The sequence below is a fragment of the Nesoenas mayeri genome (assembly GCF_963082525.1).
Source record: "Nesoenas mayeri genome assembly, chromosome: 24".
NCBI lineage: Eukaryota > Metazoa > Chordata > Aves > Columbiformes > Columbidae > Nesoenas > Nesoenas mayeri.
In genome coordinates this window covers 4,879,993-4,902,681 of record NC_137546.1, presented here as the reverse complement: position 1 = coordinate 4,902,681, position 22,689 = coordinate 4,879,993, and the positions used below count along the sequence as shown (strand labels likewise).

Below are 22,689 nucleotides of genomic sequence, written 5' to 3'. Positions count from 1 at the left end.
ACTACGGCAACATGGACCTCTGGGGCTGCCTGTCCCAGCCAGGTGGCTTTAATCTGAGCCCCCTGCCAGCTGCTGGAGGGGACATGGGGCAAGCATTTGCCTTGTGTCTTCCCACAAGGGTCTGCTCTCCATCTCCACCAGCGAAGCCATCAAGCCCAGGTCTCCTCCCATCCTGGGTCTGTCACCGTTCTGTCCTCAGGGCTGCAGAAACCAAAATGAATTGGCAGGGGCACACAAGCATTTTGGGGTCTCCTCTTTCATTCTCACCCTTGCACCTCTCTCCAGCTCTCTGCAGGTGACCTCCCCGTCACCGACAGACTCCCAGGAAGATGCCAGGGCTGATTAACCGGACAACCCGCTCCCCGCTCCCACTCACCGCGTCGGAGGTGACATCGTGTGTCAGCGGCTATGCCTTTGGGATGACAGCGTCCCTCACCTACCGCAACCCAGAAACACAGGCTGTTGAAGGCAGGTTCCAAGGGGTGAAGCTCCAAATGCCAGAGCTACTATGGGAGCTTTAGTGCCAGGGATATCATAGAAGTTTTGGTAGGAAAAGACCTTAATTGAACTAAACCTTTAACCCAACACTGCCAACTCCACCTCCACACCATGTCCTTAAGAACCTCTTTACACAGAATCACAGATGGTTTGTGTTGAAGGGACCTTCCCAGCTCCCCCAGTGCCCCCACTGCCATGAGCAGGGACATCTTCAGCAGCTCAGGTTGCTCAGAGCCCCGTCCAGCCTGGCCTGGGATGTCTCCAGGGATGGTTCATCCACCAGCTCTCTGGCCAACCTGGGCCAGGCTCTCACCACCTCAGGGCCAACAATTTCTTCCTCATGTCCAGCTCAAATCTCCCCTCCTTTAGTTTAAAACCACCACCCTTTGTTCTATTGCAACAAGGCCTGCTAAAGTCTGTCCCCATCTTTCTTATTGGCCCCTTTAGATGCTTGTGGGCAGAGCAGCCAAGGGCATTGTGCCCTCAGTTATACCCTTCAAAGTCCAAGGCTACAAGTTTTTAAGCAGAAAAAATCCCAGGAGCATACAGGGAGGAGCCAAGAGGGATCTGCCCTGCTGGGATCAGGGCTGGCGGGTCTGGACAAGTGCTCATTTTTGGTAAAAACCCTTCTGCTGGCAGGACTGTTCGTGTATCCCTTGGATGAGTGCACCACCGTGGTGGGGTTCGAGGCGGCTGTGTCGCGACGTGCCGTGACGGTGCAGATCAAAGACAAAGCCAAGATGGACGAGACATATTTTGATGGCTGCAGCCTCGCTGATGGAAGAGCTCGCGATGGAAGCGGTGAGGGGGTCAGGGGTGTTTTTGGGGGTGAAAACCAGGGGAAGAGGGATGGGGAGGTGGCAGGGGGTGACATATGCCATGGCATGGAGGGGGCTCCTTGTGACAGGCTGAGCCTTGGATTGTGGTGCTCGTGTCCTTTCAGGTTCTGCCAAAAGTGGTAGTTAAATCTGTTTTGGAAAATGCTGTTGCTTCTGGACAAGTGAAGGAGTGATGCAGGGGGCTGGGGGTCTTTAGAGAAGTGCTGATGTGTGCAGAGAGGGCTGGTTTGGGCATTTGGTCCAGGGCTGAAATGGTCACAGGATACCCAGAGTGGAGCATTGTCCATGGTTATGACCCTGCATCTCCCTGGTGTGGTCCTCTGTCTGTACAGGAAGGATCATGATGGATGAGGACTTGGAGAAGATAGTTTTTGTAGCTAACCTGGGCATGATTCCTCCCCTGGAAAGCGTCTCCATCTTCATCAGCACCTCCTCTGAGCTGCAGACACTGCCCAGCGGGGCCGTGAGGGTCCTTCTGCCAGCTGTGTGTGTCCCCAGAGTCCCCCAGCCCAGCCTGGAGAATGCCAGCAGCCTTTCCAGCCACCAGCTCCAAATGTACGAAAACCCACGGGACGGGGTCTGGCTGGGATGGAGCTGGGGGGATGCAGGACTGGGGGAGCAGAATCACAGAATCACAGGATGGCTGGGGTTGGAAGGAACCCCTGGACATCATCCAGTCCAACCCCCTAGTTCACCCAGAGCAGGTTGCACAGAAATGCATCCAGGTGGGTTTGAATATCTCCAGAGAAAGAGACTCCACAGCCTCTCTGGACAGCCTGGTCCAGGGCTTTGGCACCCTCAAAAAAACCAAAGGTTTCGCCTCATATTCGGATGGAGCCTCCTGTGTTTCAGTCTGTGCCTGTTGCCCCTCACCCTGGCATTGGGCACCGCTGAACAGAGTCTGGTCCATCCTCTTGACACCCATCCTGGAGATATTTATAACATAAATAAGATCCCTCTCAGCCTCTCTTCTCCAGCTGAACAGCCCCAGCTCTCTCAGTCTCTCCTCATCAGAAAGATGCTCCAGACCTGTCAGCATCTCTGTGTCCCTCTGCTGGACTCCCTCCAGTAATTCCTTGTCTGTCTTAAACTGGGGAGCCCAGAACTGGACCCAGTACTGCAGATGGGGCCTCACCTGGGCAGAGCAGAGGGGCAGGACATCCTCAAAAGCGTGAAATTGCTATGGAAGGCTGGAGAGCTGCTGCAGATCTGCAGTTCCTGGTGGGGTTGACTGGGGTTCGTGCCACCGGCAGGGACAAACGCTTCTGCAGATCAGGGAGCCCGGAGCGAGGGAGCAGGTTGTGCCTGGCTCAGCTGCTGGAGGACGAGGCCACCAACCCCTTCGAGTACGAGTTCAGCTTCCACCTGGAGATCCGAGGACCGTGCTTGCTGGCAGGTAGGAGCACCAGGCTGGGCTGTCACCACCTCAAGGCAATGGCCACATTCTTCCACCTTCTCTTGCGCCCCATGTGGAGTCTATTTTGGCAAGATAACTGTGCTGGGGTGGATTTACCAGTGCTGATGTTGATTTGGGGTGTTGATACAGCAGAAGCAGCACATAGTCTTCTTGTTTCCTGTCCTCTGCCATGTTGCTGCCTCTTCTAAGAACCTTGTGGTTCTTAGGGACGTGGTTTAGTGCAAGATTTAGGTTATGGTTGGACTCAGTGATCTTAATGGTCTCTTCCAACCAAAATGATTCTATGATTGTCCCTGGTCTTCCCCATCCCTAACTGTACCTTGGTTTCCCCGGGCAGGTGTCGAGAGTCCCACACACGAGATCCGAGCAGACGCTGACCCCTCCGCTCGCTCTGCCAAGAGCATTGTCATCACGTTGGCTGATAAGCACACCTTCGACAGACCCGTGGAGATCCTGATCCACCCAAGCGGTAGGTGGGCTCTACGTCCTCTCTGCTGCCCTTGCCCCTTCCTGCAATCTGGCTGGATTAGCTCTGGTTTTGCAAATATATCAGATGTTTCCTAGGAGATAAAAGGGGCCTGTCAGAAAGATGGGGACAGACTTTTTAGCAGGGCATGCTGTGATAGGACAAGGGGTGATGGTTTGAAACTAAAGGAGGGAGATTTGGGCTGGACATGAGGAAGAAATTGTTGGCCCTGAGGGTGGTGAGAGCCTGGCCCAGGTTGGCCAGAGAGCTGGTGGATGAACCATCCCTGGAGACATCCCAGGCCAGGCTGGACGGGGCTCTGAGCACCCTGAGCTGGTGAAGATGTCCCTGCTCATGGCAGGGGGGGCACTGGGTGGGCTTGGAATATCCTTTCAACTTAAACTATTCCATGATTCTATGATAATCCCAGCACCTCTCAAGGTTGCCCATGCTGCCCAAGCTCAGAGGTATTGCTCTTTTTTCCACAAATGGAGGTTTCTGCATCTCTCATAAACCTAAAGTTCAGCTCAGGCTGTTCTTCACCCGATTCTCTGCATTTCCAGAGCCACACATGCCTCATGTCTTAATGGAAGAAGGTGATATGACGCCTGCAGAGTACGAACAACACCTGAAGGGGAAGAATGATTTCATTAAAGGCACTAAGAAGGACCCCAGTGCTGAGAAAAAGGTGAGAAGCAAAAGCTGCAGGGGTTAGTTGAGGCTTTCCTTGGAACTGGAGATGTGCAAGTAAATAATTCCTTGCTTGCTTGCTTGCAGTACCAGATATTACACTGGCCCAGTGAGTTCTGCAGCATCCTCCCTCAGAGAGGTGCGTGTGTGGAGGAAGAGAGGAAAATTCTGCAGTGCTTCTCGTAAACTGAGTGTGGAAGAAGCTCTGAGATGGTTTTTGTGTGTATAATTAGTGCTAGTCTAGCATAGCACAATTAGATAGGTACATTGTTATAGCATTAAGGGTATTATAATTATTGCAGTGACATAGAATAAAATATTCTTTTAATTGCTTGGTAAATGTTTACTGTTTCTGGATAGCTGTCAGAGAGAAAGAAGTGATTTTGCTTGGAATAATGAGCTGAGCTGAAGACAAGGTAGGAGAAACTTCTCTTTGTTCTGCTGATCAGCAAATAGGAAACAAAAAGTCTTCTCTGGGATTTGTGCTTCGTCTTTTTGGCAATTCTGAAGTGATGAGTGACAGCAAATGCTTCTGAGCTGCCACATCAGGGTGTCTGGGATCCAGGGAGACAGAGCTCTCCAAATTTCCAGGGTGGGCGTCTCACCCACGGCACTTGTGTGACCGCAGCCCCGGGCTTTATGTGTCACGTCTCTGTTTTACATATACCCGGCTTCTCATTTGTGACCAGGGATGCTCAGTTCCCCCTGGCAAACACCTCAAACCCGCTGCGGAGCTGCCTCCTCACACTGCCGTGATTTCTCCTTTTGCATCAACCCATTTTTAATTCCTTTTCGCCCTTCGCTTTCTCTGGCAGCGCGACGCGGGGATGGGGACTGTGCTTGCTTGCGCAACCAGCGTCTCCTCTAATTGTGTTCGGCAGGTGGAACGAAAGGAGACTCCCACGCTCTGGCTCAGATGGCTCTCTAATTATTTCTGTGTCTTTAGCACGTCAAATTATCTGATGGGGGTATCATTCCAGAGCCGTTTCCCTGCAGGAAATCCACCTTTTTTACCTCAGGAAAGCAACTGCGTGGAGAAGGGAAGAACCGGACAAAACGCTCTGAATATCTGGGGGGGGATGATGGGCTTGAATTGCTGCTGCTCGGAGCGTGAACACTGGGCACCTCTCAGCTTAAATTAAATTAGCCCAGAAATTTCAGCAGTAAATGATAATTAATTCTCCTCCCTCGGTTTGTTATGCAAAAGCCTCAGATGCTTGGCAGCTAGCAGGGTGCTGGGGACGAATGTGCGCTGGAATCAGCTCTCGGTCGACGAGATCTGATTAGTTTACTGTAATTGGATAAGGGGTGATGGGGAACGGAGGGGAGGAGGAGAAAGGATGCGGGCGAGATGTTTGCTTTGCTGGCTGACCTGCAGCAGCGGCTCCAGGGCTGTTGATTGAAGCCTTTGCCTGTAAAATTTACACTGAAGGGAAATCCAGACTATGGGCTCATCCTGATCACGCTGGGATTTTGTGTCTTGGGTCCCCGAGAGCATCCCAGGGAACCCTGCGGTGGGTCCAGAGCCACAATTCAGTCCTTGAACAGGGAGACATCACTCTAGTCTGAAATGTGATAAACCTCCGTGCTGGGAAAGATGTTAAACAAAATAATGTCACATGGCTGGAGGAAAATGGGATGGAAAAAGCTCTTCCAGTTCCCAGGGACTGATAAATTTTAATTTATACTGCAAAGCATGAGAGGGAAATGCAGGAGGATGCGCGAGAGCTGGGGTGACAGCGAGGTGCCTGTTCCCGTGATTGGAACCGTCATTTCACAGGGGTCAGAGAAGCAGCACTCAGTTGATGTGTCGGTCCACAGGGACTCTTGAATTTAGTGATTTATGGAAAATAAAGGTTGGTCATTAGATCTAGGAATATGACTCAGGGCTGGAGAAAACAAACCCGGTTATTTGGGGTCTGGTTTACTCCCCGTGAAACTAGCAGCTTTTGAAAAATGAGGAAAAAAGGCAAATAAAGCCCCCGAGGACCGAGCTGCTTATTGCAGTAGATGTTTCAGCCCTGCAGACCCTGGGCTGTGCTGATGGAGTGTCCCGGGGCTCCCTGAAGAACAGCAATGGGCTGGGACCCTGAACTAGGGACTGATTTATACACCCGTAGCAGCAGATTTTACACCCATCACAAGAGGGTTTTTTTCCAGTTTAATTTTGTCACATTTTTAACGAAGATTGAAACTTGAACTAGAGCGAGGCAGAAAGCATCAGAGCTATGTGCAGTATAGAGACATATATCATGCAGGTTTGTATCGAACTGTGTCCTCAGCGGCCAGTTTGGCTTCGCAAAGCGTTTTGATCCGTACAAAGAAAAATTATAAAAGAAAAAGACAGGAAAAAAACCCAGCAAACCGGAGGCAGCGGGAATGAATTGAAGTGGTGAATACAGCACGCTGAGGGCTGTATCTGTCACTTCATTATTGAGCAACCACGGACAAAACCTCTGGTGTGCCTCTCTGGGGAATTAAACTCTGCTAATGAACCATGGTTTTGGGGAATCTCTTGAGTTCTCTCCTTTCTTGCAGACGGAAATCATCAGGAAGCGGCTGAACAAGGACATCCCCCACCACCCTGTCATTATGCTCAACTTCTGCCCTGACTTGAGGACCGTCCAGCCCGACCTCCAGCAAGCCCAGCGGGAGTTTATCTTCCTCGTCGACCGCAGCAGGAGCATGAGCGGGGTGAACATCACCCGCGTTAAGGTATCGCGCAGGCGGGGAGGCGCCTGCATGCCAGCCAGGGATGAGTGTTAGAGAGCAGCGGTGGCTGTTGAGCGCTGATGAGTGTTCATTAGGAGGGGATGGGGGGTAATTATAGGCTGTAGCTTTAGTCATCTCAATCGTGTGGCTTGTTAGGTACCTGCGGTGAAGCTGACTCTCCCCCGTGCTGTTCCTTTTCCTCTTTCTATCAGCACATCTAATGCAAAGATGTTTTCTTTCCCCCCTCTTTGCTCATCTCCTGCATCTCTTCTCCAGTTCTCCCCATCTCCGAGAGCTCCATGAGACACTTCAGGGCCACGTGCTGACCATGCATGAGGTGACATTTTGCCCATGGGCAGCTCTGTGCACCTGGAGAAGTTGTTTGAACATGATCCATCCCTTTTTCAAACATGAATGCCTGTGGGAGCTTATGAGAGGTGTGCTGAGACCTCTGGATAAAAAATGGGTGGTAGAAAGGTCTTGTAATGATATTTTGTGGGTCTGAGGTTCCCTGGTCAGGTAAGACCCATGAGAGCCGGGCTTGGCTTTGTGCTGCTGCCCAGAGGGGCTGGAGAGACTCCTGCCTGGAGCCCACTGGGGACCACCCTGTCCAGGAAAGGGGAAATCACTCCAGTAACTCGTTAATTATCGTTATCCCTGCCTAATGCACTTTGGAGGCCAGGTTGGTGTCCAGCTGGCAGGCCTTGGTGAGAAGCTGCAGTCTCTGTCAAAAGCATTTTGGAAAGTTTATGTCTTGATTTTGGGGGCCAGGTAAACCCCAATAACAATATTGCATCCATGTGCCGCCCTGTGCATCTTTGCTGAGGACAGCGAGGGAACTGCAGAGGCAGGTTCATCACAGGGGTTTGGTTGCATTTGGATGCCCGAGAGATTCACCAAGCAGCTGGTGTCCTGCTCACACCCTTTCCTAACACAAGCGCCACCCAGATTTGGACCCAAATGCTCCCCTGGGTACGGTTGCACCCGCTTCTGCAGGACTCGCCGCCCAGGGAGCATCTCGTGGTCCATCTCCTTGACCATCTGCAGGTGGACTCGCTGGCAAAGCACAGCTAATAACTGGGAATTGACTTCTCTGGAGGCAAACATCTCTCCTTGTTGAGCTGCTGTATAGATACTGAGTGCAATGGGATTGAGATCAATATTTACCACAAGAAGCAATAAATCTTTCTGCTTGCTGAAACAGAAAGCAGGCATCGGTTGCCCACTTTGGGAAGTGCTTTAAGAGAAATATTTTGAAATTATTATTTTATTTTACTTGTAATTAGTTCCAAGAGGGGATGTCAGCACTGAGATTTGGAAGAGCCGGCATCCCAGGAGCCATCTGGGAAGCCAGCGGTCTAAATATACTCTCGCCGGTTTGAGAGAACAGCTTGGTTTAAAGTGCTGTGGAGCCTGCGAAAGGGCAGCCCTGTCCTCGTATAGTATTTTGCAGATTTGCAGCGTTTTGCTGATTCTTATGGGGGTCAGGAACCAGGCTGACCTCCCACCCATCTCTCACCCACCCCCTGCGATGACTCTTGGCCACCACGTGTGACAAAGCAAAGATGCTGCTCTTGCTGGTTTGACCTTGGCAGCTCCTCTTTCGGGGCTGGCTGGAGGGTTTTTGCTGCCCCAGGCAGCCTGGCAGGAGTTTGCCTTCATCAGCACATACACAGAAAGCACCGACCTGCTCCTGAGCGCTGCCAGCACTTTTTGCTTTTAATTGACCTCCACGCTAATTGCTCCCACTGCCCCTGCAAGTTCGGGAGCTCGTTGTGTGGCTCTTGCCCTGTTGCTGCTGACACGAGCTCCATCCTGGAGCCCCATCACATATGCCTGAGACAATTCAAATTGCTCTTCTCTTATGTAAAAACCAGGAATAGGCAAGTTAGATAACCACCTCTGCTAAAGAAAAGAGCTTCAAACTGTCTCTCCTAGTTATTTTAATTGATGCCAGCTATGGATACAAGAGAATTGGGGATGGGGGAGGCTTTTCCTTTTGTGTAACTTGGAGCTGTTTGTTTATTTTTCTGCGGGTTTGGACATTGAGATGCATTGCGTGTCGCACTTCTCAATTTCACACTCTGCTTCTCACCCACCAGCTCCGTGCCGCAGCACCGTATTGCGAGCACAAATTTAATCAGCTAAAAACAAACAGAAAAATTTGTTCAGCTCTTTTTTTTTCTTTATTTTTTTTGAAGGCTCCCCATTTCCCTCCCTGCTTTAGGACTCAAATATCATTAAGGGACTTTGGGAAGAGCAGAGTAATATGCAGGGCTTTCTCAGTGCGGTGCACATGAAGGAAGTGGTTGTTTTATTATCAAATGCAGGTGAGAATAAGGTGTGATGGCTGTGAGCAAAGCTTTTTTACTGGTGAAACTGGGGCAGGCAGGCAGAGACCTGCTCTGCCTGATGTCCATTTGCTTCCAACCCTCCCAGGAGGCCCTGTTGGTCATTCTCAAGAGCCTGATGCCAGCGTGTCTCTTCAACATCGTTGGCTTTGGATCCACCTTCAAGACCCTTTTTCCTGCCAGTCAGACTTATTGCGAGGTGGGTGACGGGGGAGACACATGTCCCTGGTGCTGGGAGGGGGCTGGTGCTCCAACTGATGATTCTCTTTTGGGCAGGAGAGTTTGGCCATCGCCTGCGAGAGCATCAAGAATATCCGGGCTGATATGGGTGGCACCAACATCTTATCGCCTTTGAAGTGGGTCATTCGACAGCCCATCCACAGGGGCCACCCCCGCCTGCTCTTTCTGCTGACGGACGGAGCCATCAGCAACACGGGGAAGGTTCTGGAGCTGCTGCGGAACCATTCTTGCTCCACCAGGTATGGCAGCAGTGTAGAATCATGGAATCATAGAACAGTTTGTGTTCAAGGGACCTTCCCAGCTGCCCCAGTGCCCCCCCTGCCATGACAGGGACATCTTCAGCAGCTCAGGTTGCTCAGAGCCCCGTCCAGCCTGGCCTGGGATGTCTCCAGGGATGGTTCCTCCACCACCTCTCTGGCCAACCTGGGCCAGGCTCTCACCACCCTCAGGGCCAACAATTCCTTCCTCATGTCCAGCCCAAATCTCCCCTCTTTTAGTTTTAAACCATCACCCCTTGTCCTATCACAAAAGCCTGGCACAATAGGGGACACGCTTCTCCTCCAGCACGGCTCCATCTCACAGACATTCCCCCCAGGAGAGAGATTGCTGGTGTGGACCATGGGAGAACCTCAAAGGGTTTGGAACAGATCCCAGAAGTTCAGATGCTTTTTAAACAATCAAAAGCAGGATAATTGGGCTGACAGCTTCACAGGCTCTTGGCTGATGCTTCCTGCTAGGAGAGATTGACACATGAACAATCTTCCTTGCCTTTTATTTTTTTAATTTTTTTTAAAGCACATCTGGGTCTGGCCCCAGCTGCTTCCAGGATGGGGCTGCGCAGAATTGAATATGCTGAAAGAGAGCAATATAAAAGCAGCTAATTTGTGCATCAAGCTCCCAGCCTGGTTCCCCAGCCCTGATGCAGGCTGCTCTGGCTTCTCCTCTGCCTCTTTAAGGGGCATGAAACAGAAGAAAAATGTAAGAAAACCGTGTTCTTCTCGCATCCTTCAGACTTCAGGGCTTATCAGGGAAGCTGCTCTGTCCTTTTTTTTTCACCATATGGAGGTTTAACTGTTTAAGGCAACCCATCCCTCGCTCTGGTAGAGGCACAGGGGTGGGCTAAGCTAAATGCAGTCAGTTACGGCATGGTCTGTGTGTATGTGCCCTTGGTTCAAAAGAAGATCAAAGCTTTATTTAGGAGGGTGTGAGGCTGAACTCAGATTTGCAGCCAGATGGGGATTAAAAACCTCGAAGAGAAAAGCCCCTCATGGAGATGCAATTTGCTACTGGTTTCACCCTCAGCTCTCAACTGCCCTGGCTGAATGCCAGATCCCATCCACAGAATCATAGAATCGTTTTGGTGGCAAAAGCCCCTCAAGATCATGGAGTCCAACCGTTCCACACCCCTGGCACTGCCCCATGTCCTGAGAACCTCATGTCCGTCTGTCCAGCCCTCCAGGGATGATGATGCAGCACTGCCCTGGGCAGCTGTTCCAATGCCCCACAGCCCTTTGGGGAAGAAATTGTTCCCCACATCCAACCTCAACCTCCCCTGGCGCAACTTGAGGCCGTTTCCTCTGCTCCTGGCGCTTGTTCCTGGGGAGCAGAGCCCGACCTCCCTGGCTCCAAGCTCCTTTCAGGCAGTTCAGAGATCAGAAGGTCTCCCCTCAGCTCCTGTTCTCCAGCTGAACCCCCAGGTCCCTCAGCCGCTCCATCACACTTGTGCTCCAGCCCCTCACCAGCTCCGTTCCCTTCTCTCAACTCGCTCCAGCACCTCTAGGGCTTTCTTGGTGTGAGGGACCCAACCCCATCTCCATCCCATCCCATCCCATCCCACTCCCACCCCATCCTTCAGCCCAACCCAAATCCTGACTCATTTCCCTCAGCATCAGGGGAGCATCCTCGCCTGGCTGATTCCTCCCTCCTTCCTTGAGAAAACATTTATTTTAATTGTGAGCAGAGATAATTACTGGGTCTTTAGTGCTATTGACCACAGGCGCTCAGCAGGGAAAAGAGCTGAGCTGGCAGCAAAGCAGCTTGTTTGTCCTTGCAGGGAACACAGGGGCTTGGGGTCCCGCTGGGGAGGCCCCGAGCATCGTGGCTGGAGGCTGCTCTGCGGGGAAGGGTTTGGGGTTTGCTGAAAGGAGGGGGATGCTGGTTCCTGACCCTCCTGGCAGCCAGCTAGAAGAGGAGCTCGTTTATTTTTTTCCTCCAGACATGCTGGGCAACTGTACAGCAGTAGGATAATGTAAGAAAATATAGACAACCAAATAAATGAATAAAATAACAAATATTTAAAATTAAAAATAAAATTAAAATATAAAACTGTAAGGAAAAATAGAAATAAATATATAGAAAACATAAATAAAAATATAAATTATAAATATAAGGTGGGATCTTCTGCCTGCAGGGAGTGGGTGAGCTGTATGGGGCTGGTGCTTTGGATGGCTTTGCCCCCGCCACATTCTGACCCTCCCTGTCTCTTTGCAGGTGCTACAGCTTCGGCATTGGGCCGAACGCCTGCAGGAGGCTGGTGGGGGGTTTGGCTGCCGTGTCCAGGGGTATCGCTGAGTTCCTGGTGGACGGCGAGAGGCTGCAGCCCAAGGTAGGACCAACTTTCGAGGCTCTGAGGATGCTCCAGTTCAGCAAGGGGGTTTTATTCCTTGTCCTGGTGCTGCTCTGCCACCTCCCCCTCGGCAGTGGGAGGCGATGAAGGAGCATCTTCATCTCCAGCTGTCAGAGGATGCGGGGGGGGTGTTCACTCTCCGTGCTGAAATGGGTAGAAGTGATCACCACGATAACGGCGGCTTCGCCTTCAAAGGCAGCTGCTGCCTCCAACACCGGCGACAGCAGAGGAACCGGCATCAAAGCAGCCAATTAATTCTGAAGTCAGGCTCAGCCCTGGCTTTGCTCAGGCACAAAGTACCGAGGGTTGGAGGGGGGAGGAATCCACGGTGACAGCTTTGCTTATTAACTTTAAAGCAAAAGGGGGGGGCAGCCTCTTCATTTCCACTCTCCCCATGAAGACTGAGCGAACCAATGTGCCTCAAACATGCCGTACGAAGGGCTCTGTCCCGCGGTGAAAGCGCGGAGCCTGGTCCGTCATCCGCCGGATGACTAAACCCAGGGACAATTGGATCTTTAGCTCCTAAATATCTCCAAAAAGCTGGCTCCTGCGTTCTTGATCTCCAAAGGAGAAGTTCAGAAGTCCAGCCCCTCTGCAGGAACCTGGAGCACACAGAAACCTCTATGAGATAGAACAGCATCAGCATTTCTGATGTAAATTAAAAGCAAAGACAGTGAAAAGAGGTGTTGTTTTGTTTTGGTTTTTTATAGAGCTATTAATAAAGAGCTTTGCGGGCTGTGCAGCAGTCTGAGGCATCAACTAACGGCCTTATAAAACACAGCCTAGTGCGTCTTCCTGAGCCTGTGAGAAAGCAGTGAACAATAGAGAACGTTGGAGCTGTTCTGCCTCAAAATCAGGTGTTTGCTTCCCCTGGTGCACAGGGAAGCTTTTTGGGTGGCTCCCTGGTAGGTTTGTCCATGAGATATTCATGGATATTGGTTTTCTCCACATGTGTAATTGGTAACAGCATCACTGAGCAAGGACCTGTTCTCCCCTGGCTCCAAGCTTCTTTCAGGCAGGTCAGAGATCAGAAGGTCTCCCCTCAGCTCCTGTTCTCCAGCTGAACCCCCAGGTCCCTCAGCCGCTCCCATCACACTTGTGCTCCAGCCCCTCACCAGCTCCATTCCCTTCTCTCAATTCACTCCGGATCTGCTCTGCTGCCCTTGGTACAATCGCACCCCTCTGCTCTCTGCCTCAGATGATCAAGTCGCTGAAAAAGGCGATGGCTCCGGTTCTGAGCGACGTGTCCGTGGAGTGGGTCTTTCCTGAGAGCACCGAGGTCTTGGTTTCTCCCATCAGTACCAGTTGCCTCTTCCCTGGTGACCGCCTGGTCGGCTACGGCATCGTCTGCGACACCTCCCCGTACATCTCCAACCCCCGATCGGTGAGTCCCCCTGTGCTGGCTGCTGGGGCTGTCCCGGGAGTTGGGGGTGTCCATGCGCACAAGAATTACAGAACAGTTTGGGTTGGAAGGGACCTTCCCAGCACCCCCAGTGCCCCCCCTGCCATGAGCAGGGACATCTTCACCAGCTCAGGTTGCTCAGAGCCCCGTCCAGCCTGGCCTGGGATGTCTCCAGGGATGGTTCATCCACCACCTCTCTGGCCAACCTGGGCCAGGCTCTCACCACCCTCAGGGATAATAGTCTCCTCCTCATGTCCAGCCTGAATCTCCCCTCCTTTAGTTTAAAACCATCACCCCTTCTCTGTATCATCACAAATGTGCATCTCAACTCTTTGTGCATGCTCAGGAGATGTCTCTTGCTTTTTTGCTCTGCCCTCAAGTGAGATGGCAGGCGAGACATGGGGGAGAAATAGGAGTTCTAGGGGTCTGGTGCACAAACAGTCGCTCCTCTTGGCTGGGAGCCGGCTGACAGACACGATGGCAGGACCTCTTCCCTCTTTCTGCTTCCCCCCAGGACAAGAGGCGACGTTACAGCATGATGCGGTCCCAGGAGTCGGGCAGCTCCGTTTTCTTTCACTCCCAGGAGGAAGGAGCAGGCATGGAGAGCTGGAACCACTCCAGAGACTCGGAGAGCTGCTGCCCCGCTGAGCGTGGCCCCGATCAGCTGGTGGTGGGCAGAGATCCCGGGGGAGAATCCGACACAGACACCGGTCAGATTTTCCTCTGTACAAGCGTGGGTGTGATGCCTCTGTCTTTTTAATCAAACTTCTGTGCCAATTTGCTTGTCTGACAAATAAATCGCTTTGGCTGTATCTCTGCAAAGAGGTGGAGAGGTTTGCAGGAGGGATGACAGATCTCCCGAGGCCTGAGCGAGTCTATTTGGTTTGGATGTTTCATCCTAACCTGTCAGGAAATCAAGAAAAGCCCTAGAGAACTGGCTTCCTTGGAGATTTTCAAAGCAGCTCTGGCTTTGGCCACAGAATTATTTACAAGCTTCCCAAGCAAATGGGTGGCCTGTCCTCACACCTGGAAAGCTGTTGCTTCCCTGCAAGTCCTGAAGTTGCAGCTCAAGATCAGGAGAAGGGGAAAATGGAACCAAAGCCCAGGGTGTCACCCATCTCCATCACAGTTCAGCTGTGTGAGCAACACGTGGTGTAAAGCAGCTGCTTGCACCCCAGGACCGGTTGCACCCCATAACCGGTTGCATTTCCTCACAACAGAGAAACCTCTGTTCCTTGTGGGATGTTCTTCCCTTATCTTCAGCGAGGAACTGTGCTGCGCATCCCCCCAACCTTGTCAAAAGCAATGAGAAGTCGTGCCTAAAATGAAATTTTACTCTTGCTCTGACAGGAGAATGTCTGCGCTAATGAAATTTCATTAGTAAACGCTTTGTCTTCTCCAGGGAGGTTTAGGGAAATGCAGTCTGAAAACCGCTCAGACAAAACCTCCCCAATCTGCTCTCCTGACTTCCCCAGGAGTTTTGAGAGTAGGCTCTTATTTCCTTTTGTGGTTTATGTGCTTTGCTTAAAACTATGCAGGGCCAAGGCTGGATGGTGCTGGTGTTGCTCCAGAGTGGAGCTGATCCTCTCTCCCAACATACAGGCATGGACGTCAAGGTTTCCTCCAGGAGACGGGCATTCAGCACCCCCCAAATTGCCGACCACGAGCCTTGCAAGAAAGTGCCCACAGCCAGTGATCCCAGCAGCACCTTGGTGAAAAACCCCCTTCGGAAAACCCACCGGCAGGACCTGCAGCAGGTCAGCCCTGAGCCCTGGCAGGTGGATTTCCAGGTACGTGACACCCAGAGAGGCTTCGTCTGCAGCAGGAATATTGCAGATGCACAAGGGAAAGAGCCTGGCTCACACTAGTCCTCATATAGAAATATATGTGCCCATGCTTTGTGCTGCAGCACGTCACATCATCTGAGGGCTGAGACAGCTCTGCTGTGGGACAGGCTGAGAGAGCTGGTGTGTTCAGCCTGGAGAAAAGAAGGCTCTGGGGAGACATTATTGCAGCCTTTCCATACTTAAAAGGGGTCGAGAAGAAAGATGGGGACAGACGTTTTAGCAGGGCCTGTTGCGATAGGACAAGGGGTGGTGGTTTTAAACAAAAAGAGAAGAAATTGTTGGACGTGAGGGTGGTGGGAGCCTGACCCAGGTTGGCCAGAGAGCTGGTGGATGAACCATCCCTGGAGACATCCCAGGCCAGGCTGGACGGGGCTCTGAGCACCCTGAGCTGGTGAAGATGTCCCTGCTCATGGCAAGGGGGGCACTGGGGGAGCTGGGAAGGTCCTTTCAACCCAAACTGTTCTCTGATTCTGTGACCTCCTGAATGGTGTGATGTCCTTTGCCTGCAGCAGGTAGCAAGTGAAATTTGGGAAGATTTTTCAGCTGTGGAGGGGTAGGGATGATTTTCTCCCATCCTTGGCACTGCCAGGATGCTCCGCTCTGCAATCAGCATCTGCAGGGCTGGGAGGACCATCAGCACTCTGGTTCCCATGGAAACTCTGAGCAGGGAATGTTGGGGGCTTTCATTTCTCTTCCTCTGTGGGTTAGAGATGTGCTGGGTGATGGGGGGCTGGAGGTGAGGCAAGGTGAGGGGACCAAAGGGGATGAAGGGCCAGTGTTTCACAGGGAGGTATGAGACCTCTGCTCCCTCCGGATGCAGTGCTGAGGGTGAACAGCATCGCTTGACAAAGGGCAACCAGTGGTGGATTTTAGGGCTCCCTGTGACCTTGACAGCATCACGAATGTCCCCAGAGCATCCTCCTGCCCACAGGACGCTCGGTGCAGAGGCAGAGATGGAAACGACTCCCTTCTAGGGGGCAGTAAACAGTTAACAGCATGCATCCTGCTCTTAATTAATTGCAGCCTGGTTTTGCCATCCCTCCTGCTTGGAGGGCTCCCAGCGGCTCTCCCAGCTCCCACACCAGCTGCTGGGGCTTGACATTTTCAGGAGTGTGAACGTGAGCCCTCGGCTCATCTCTGTGCTGGGAAGGAAAGGTCAGCATGGGCGATGGGCAGCTGAAATCCTCAGCTCCATTCCTGGCCAGGTTCTTCTGGCTGAGAGGAGGGCTTGGGCAGGAGAAGGGGCAGGTTTTGAATGGAAAGGGTCTGGCAAAGGCTTCTGTGACCAGTTTGCTTTTAAGTATCTCAGTCCTGGCTTAGTGAGTAGCTCCTGGAGCTGCGTGCCTCCTGTTTGTGTGGTGGTTTCATAAAGCATCAAAGATTTAGTGGTGATAGAGGCCGTGTTCTTGCCTGCCACCCAAAAAAGCATCTTTCCATCTGTCACTGCAACCCACTGCTTTTTGCCACCTCTGTCCCTTGCTGGTGTTATGCTGGGAAAACAAAGAGGCTGTTGGTTTTAGAGACCTTCCCACAGCCATGAGGACAGGGACAGAAACAGCCAGACCTTGGGAGAGAGATGTCCATGTGGGATGTGGCACTGGAGATGCTGGAGGAGGAAATCATGTGTCCTGAAAGTGGAGAAACAGTCTTGTTAAAAAAAATAAAGAGATAAAAATTCCCTTCTTCTCATCTCCTGCGCCTCTCTCCTTTCGTTACTAAGCAACTGCTCCTTGATCTTTCTGTCTCTCTTCTTTCCTTTGGTTCCCAAGTGAAGTCATTAAAATGTCTGGAGGAAGAAAACTCATATTTTACCTTCTGCCTGTCTGGGGAAGGAGCCCCTGAGGCCGAGGTCCCTCGGGGACACCCCGCAGGTCTGATGGAAAGGGGGCTGAGCAGAAAGGGACCCACGTGTTTCATAGAATCTCAGAACCGTTTGTGTTGAAGGGACCTTCCCAGCTCCCCCAGTGCCCCTCCTGCCATGGCAGGGACATCTGCACCAGCTCAGGGTGCTCAGAGCCCCGTCCAGCCTGGCCTGGGATGTCTCCAGGGATGGTTCATCCACCACCTCTCTGGCCAACCTGGGCCAGGCTCTCACCACCCTCAGGGCCAACAGTTTCTTCCTCATGTCCAGCCTGAATCTCCCTCCCTTAGTTTCAAACCATCACCCCTTGTCCTGTCAAACAGGCCCTGCTCAAAAGTCCATCCCCATCTTTCTTATCAGCCCCTTTTAAGTCTGGAAAGGACACAATAATGTGCAAGCACACATTGCCAAGCACAAGTACCCAGTATCTCACACTGGGAGCGGCAGGGAGCAGACGGGATCTGCAGGGACAGAGCAAGTCCTTACTGGTTCCATCCCTCACACTTTCTCTTCTCTCAGTCCTTCGCAGCCACCTCGCTCATCTCTGCCACAAGGATCTCTGGCATGGGTGCCCGGAGGCCATCCCTGCTTCCCCGCAGCTGTGTGTCCTTCTGCCACGACGCTGACTCCTCACCGGTGCTGGACGGGCTGCAACAAGCAGATCCGGGAAGGGGCTTAGGAACGTTCAATGCCAGCGCAAGCCTGAGGTCTTCATCAGATAGCCGGAGCCCTGGGGAACTGGGTAACTGGGGACAGAGGGAGGCAGGGCCAGCGTCACCTGTCCGTGCCGGGGTTTTGGTGGCGTTGCATTGCTTTCTGTGCTTTCAGCTCCCACAGATCTGATTAATTATCTGCCTCTCTCCGCTCTGCAGACTCTGCCCAGCATCCTTCCTTCACATTTGAAACAGAGACCTCCTCTGACTGGGAGCCCCAGGACTGGGACTTTGGCTCTGCCCGGGGCTCCCCGCACTCCTCCAGGACCCTCTGCAAGGCGGTGGTGAAGGGGCTGAGGAGCAACGAGCCTGTGCAGTGGGAAGTCACCTTTGATATCCGCCCTCTCTTCCGAGAGCGGGAAAACCAGGCGGATGGTGACGCAGACCTGTGGACCGAGACCTTCCACCACCTGGCAGCCAAGTCGGTGATCCGGGACTTCGAGCATCTTGCTGAGAAAGAGTGTGAAATAGAGCATGGTAATGCGTGGCTCCTAGCCAGCCTGCGAGCTCCCTGCCCTGCCCCGGGGTGGCTTTCCAGCAGCTTCCCACGTTAATAAAAGGGCAGGCAGTGGTGGGATGTTAGGGAATGTCTCACCCAGTTCCCAAATGATGGCACCTTCCTTGAACTTGTCTTCTGCTTCTGCAGCCTTGGTGCACATTACCACTGTTAACTCATTGCATCTTGAATCCTGGGGTCAGTTTTGGGCTCCTCACTCCAATAAAGCCCTTGAGGTGCTGGAGCAAGTTGAGAGAAGGGAATGGAGCTGGTGAGGGGCTGGAGCACAAGTGTGATGGGAGCGGCTGAGGGACCTGGGAGGTTCAGCTGGAGAACAGGAGCTGAGGGGAGACCTTCTGATCTCTGAACTGCCTGAAAGGAGCTTGGAGCCAGGGGGGTCGGGCTCTGCTCCCCAGGAACAAGCGCCAGGAGCAGAGGAAACGGCCTCAAGTTGCGCCCGGGGAGGTTGAGGTTGGATCTGGGAAACAATTTCTTCCCCAAAGGGCTGTGGGGCATTGGAACAGGCTGCCCAGGGCAGTGCTGGAGTCACCATCCCAAGCATGGAGCTGTGTCTGGGAGCTGGGTCCAGAGGGTGGATGGAGCCCATGGAGCGCACAGCCTCTAACCTCGGTGTCTGTCTCGTGGCAGGGTCTGGGCGGAGGTACCATGTCAACGCTGTCCACACCAGCAAGGCCTGCAACGTTATCAGCAAGTACACGGCGTTTGTGCCGGTGGATCTGAGCGCCAACACCTACCTGCCCACTGTTGTCGAGTACCCCAACATGGGTAACATGGGGCTGGTGGAGGGGGAAACCTCACGGGAGGGAGGGTGTTATCTGAGAAACTTCGCTCAGAGCAAACCCCTCCAGACATGAGGAAGGAATTGTTGCCCTGAGGGTGGTGAGAGCCTGGCCCAGGTTGGCCAGAGAGGTGGTGGCTGAACCATCCCTGGAGACACCCCAGGCCAGGCTGGATGGGGCTCTGAGCAACCTGAGCTGGTGCAGATGTCCCTGTCATGGCAGGGGGGGCACTGGGGGAGCTGGGAAGGTCCCTTCAACCCAAACCCTTCTATGTTAGGTCTGGATGCCCAGAGATAACCAAACTCATCCATCTGTGGGCTTTGTTGCCATCGTGTGTGTGCCTGTCCCTCTCTAACACTGGCAATTCCCTTCCCTCGTGCCAAGGGGCAGCATCCAAGCAAGGCAGCCAGAGGAGCCAGAGCTCAGGAACCAGAAGACATCGTGGCTTTTCCCAGGGATGTCCCCAGTCAGCCTGTGGCCAGAATGGGGACGGTGGATTTTATGGCATGAGTAAGATTTCTTGGGGGTTGTCTCCTTCCTGGTGTGGTTTAGTCTATAAAAGGGACATATTCCCTGCTTTTTTTTTTACTTCTGCCTTTCTCTTTGAATATGGTGCTTACCAGACACTTGTCTGACCAGAGTTCACCTCCTTAAATGGGGAAGAAGCTGCAATTTCACATGAAACTCCCAAATCGCAGGCAGTGGCTGCTGACAATACTTGGAAGTTAATTGGCAGCCATAACACAGATAACGTGAGGGGTGAAACTGGCTGTAATTAGGGGCAAGGGGATGCGAGACACTTTCTTCTCGCCAAATCCTCCCCTAATGAAGATGAGTGGGATTGGACCTTGTCTGGCATTGTCGGATCTGCAGCTGTGTTAAAAATGCCCCTGATCAGGCTCATTAACCGGTTAATGCCACGGGGAGGGGAAATGACCGTGCTGCACCGTGCGGTGACATGGTGGCGATTTTGGCTGGGTCGCATTGCTGATGTGGTTCCTCCATTGCAGATGCTGAGGAGAGCAGCCTGACACCTTCCAGCACCCCATCACCCCATGGCGGGGAGCGCTGCGGTCTCCCCGAAGGTAGGGAAAAAGCTGATGGTGTTCGCCAGGATGCAGGTGCATTTAGTCTGTGATTTGGACTCTTCAGCAAATACTTCTACTGAGTTTTGGGGTTTTTTTATAAAACCTTATGACTTTAAAATTAGCCCTGTGAGCACAAGACCTGACTCCTTCCAGGGGTCAAAAGGACAGAGCCAGATGGGGCCTTTGCTGTCGGTTTCCCCCCAGGATTCATTTTTGAGAGGCAAGGGAATTTCATTATCCACATAGGAAAAACAGGGCAAGGAGGGAGGAAGGATTTTGCCAAAAACTCAGCAGCAGAACAAGACACCCCACGTCCCAGCACAGACTCTGCTCCCTTTTGTTCTCCTGTAGCACTTTGTTTTACCACAGCTTTGTATTTCTTCCCAGGGCTGTTACAGAGCCTGTCTGCTCCCTCTGCACAAGCCCAAAAATCCATCGAGAACCTCTTTGCTGCAAGGTATGGGCCAGCTCGACCTTCCTCTGCTCTTAGCAGTTGTCTTGCACCTCCATGGGTCCAACAAAAACACAAGTGAGCCGGAGAGGAAGGACTTAAATGAGGTTCTTAAGGACATGGGTTAGTGCCAGGGTTGGGTTAATGGTTGGATTCAATGATCTTGAGGGTCTTTTCCAACCAAAATGATTCTGTGATTCTGTGATTCTGTGATTCTACAACACCCCAGGGTTAGCAGCTGGAGCCAGGACCAAGTGTGATGCTGGTGGCTGGGGACTGATGATGGTTTCTGGAGGGGAGGGTGGGCATCAGGAAGGGACACAGAGGTTTTGGCCACCTTTTTGTCCTCCTGCAGGTTGACCCTCAATAAAACCAGGCTGCTGACCCGAGCCGCCAAAGGGTTCATGAGCAAATCTGCAAGCAGAGCAAGCGAAGCCAGCTCCGAGGGTGACAATGAGAACACCGACTACCTTCCTCTGGTGAGCAGCTCATTCCCAGGTCCTGCTGGGGTTGTGTGGTCACTGTGGGAGAGAAAAGGGCAGGAGAATCCCCCAGATCCTGCCTCTTGCTCTCTGGTGGCCACGTTCAATGGTCTGCTTAGAGATGGAGACCTGTTCCATCATGCATGCCTCTTTCCTGAAGCAGCTGGTATCTCAGAGCTCTCTCTGTGCCCACTGCTCCTTGCAGGTATCTCTGCAGCTGGCCTGTGGTGCCTTTCTCCTCAACTCGGCCTTCTGCAATGCCGTCAACATCCCCATGGAGAAGCTGAAGTGGACATCTCCCTTCACCTGCCACCGCCTGGCCCTCAGCCCCTCCAGCTCCTACAGCTCCAAGAAGACCAGCCCCACCGGGGAGCACAAAACCCTCAGCTCCAGCCGGCAGCTCCTGGTTCCCGATGGCCACGGGAAGAGTCCCACCACCAGAGACATCACTCTGGAGGGTGCAGAAGACACTGGCCGCCTTCGCCACTTCTCGGGCAGCGCAGTGGAGAGCATCTCCAAAGCCCTGAGAGCTGAGAAGGAACTTTCCCCACCAGCCATCACCATCCGCCGCTTCTCCTCCCCAGAGAACGCATCATCCTTGGCTGAATGGCAAGGTGACAGTGTCCGGGGCTCGGAGACAGATGGTTCTGAGGTCCAAGCGTTGCTTTTCGACATCGAGTTGCAGCAGCAGACGGAGCCGGAGGGGATGTTGTGGGCCACGGCAGTGGCCTTGGCTTGGCTGGAGCACAGCTCAGCATCCTTCTTCATCGAGTGGGAGCTGGTGGCTGCCAAAGCCAGCCTGTGGCTGAGCCACCAGGACTTCCCGCAGGGATACAGCCTGGCCACTGTCAAAGCTGCAGCCCAGCAGCTCTTTGTCCTGCTCCGGCACTGGGATGAGAACCTGGAATTCAACCTACTGTGCTACAACCCCAGCAGTGTGTAAGGAGGACAAGGAGAGGGGCTCGGGCAGCGCAGGAGCAGGGGTCCATCCCTGAGGAAACACCTCCAAGGAGCTCAGCTCCTCTGCTGCAGGAACAGTGTGTTTATCAGAGCAAACCCTGCAAACAGAACCAGCCTGGATGAAATTCTGCGCTCAGTGGTTGGTATTTTACCCCGGGAGGGCACCTGCTGCCTGCCTGCAGGAGGATGCGGTTTATTTTTAACTGAAGCAGCACCTCCAGCTACAGCAGATCCTTCTGATCCTTGTTTCTCCTGGTTTTCAACCCTGTTCCAGGGCAGGTCTTTCCTGCTTGGCTTGTCCTGTTCTTGCTTGGCTGCCTCTGCCCAGCCCCAAATCTCTGCCAAGCCCCTGCTGCTGTCCCCTGTCCCTGAGCTGCTGCTCTCCTGAGGCTCCTGCCATCTCAGATGCCTTTTGGTGATGGTGAACATCTGACAACACACTCATGTCATGGACCAAAGAAAATCCAGGCTGGGATAGACCATAGGAGCTGGAGCACAAGTGTGATGGAGCGGCTGAGGGACCTGGGGGTTCAGCTGGAGAACAGGAGCTGAGGGGAGACCTTCTGATCTCTGAACTGCCTGAAAGGAGATTGGAGCCAGGGGGGGTCGGGCTCTGCTCCCCAGGAACAAGCGCCAGGAGCAGAGGAAACGGCCTCAAGTTGCACCAGGGGAGGTTGAGGTTGGATGTGGGAACAATTTCTTCCCCAAAGGGCTGTGGGGCATTGGAACAGGCTGCCCAGGGCAGTGCTG

General features: G+C 52.9%; 1 protein-coding gene across 1 annotated transcript; it reads left to right on the top strand.

Moving 5' to 3' along the window:
* Nucleotides 1-329: 329 nt before the first annotated feature.
* VWA5B1 (von Willebrand factor A domain containing 5B1) lies at nucleotides 330-21,922 on the top strand (the record flags this gene model as incomplete). Its single annotated transcript, XM_080358992.1, has 21 exons — nucleotides 330-468; nucleotides 1,138-1,299; nucleotides 1,670-1,892; nucleotides 2,591-2,733; nucleotides 3,092-3,223; nucleotides 3,784-3,908; nucleotides 6,449-6,625; nucleotides 9,062-9,172; nucleotides 9,250-9,452; nucleotides 11,704-11,818; nucleotides 13,038-13,223; nucleotides 13,756-13,951; nucleotides 14,844-15,031; nucleotides 17,469-17,691; nucleotides 17,822-18,139; nucleotides 18,807-18,944; nucleotides 19,343-19,468; nucleotides 19,969-20,043; nucleotides 20,434-20,503; nucleotides 20,853-20,976; nucleotides 21,185-21,922. The coding sequence occupies 21 exons, from the start codon at nucleotides 330-332 to the stop codon at nucleotides 21,920-21,922; spliced, it is 3,912 nt and encodes a 1,303-aa protein (XP_080215118.1).
* Nucleotides 21,923-22,689: the final 767 nt, after the last annotated feature.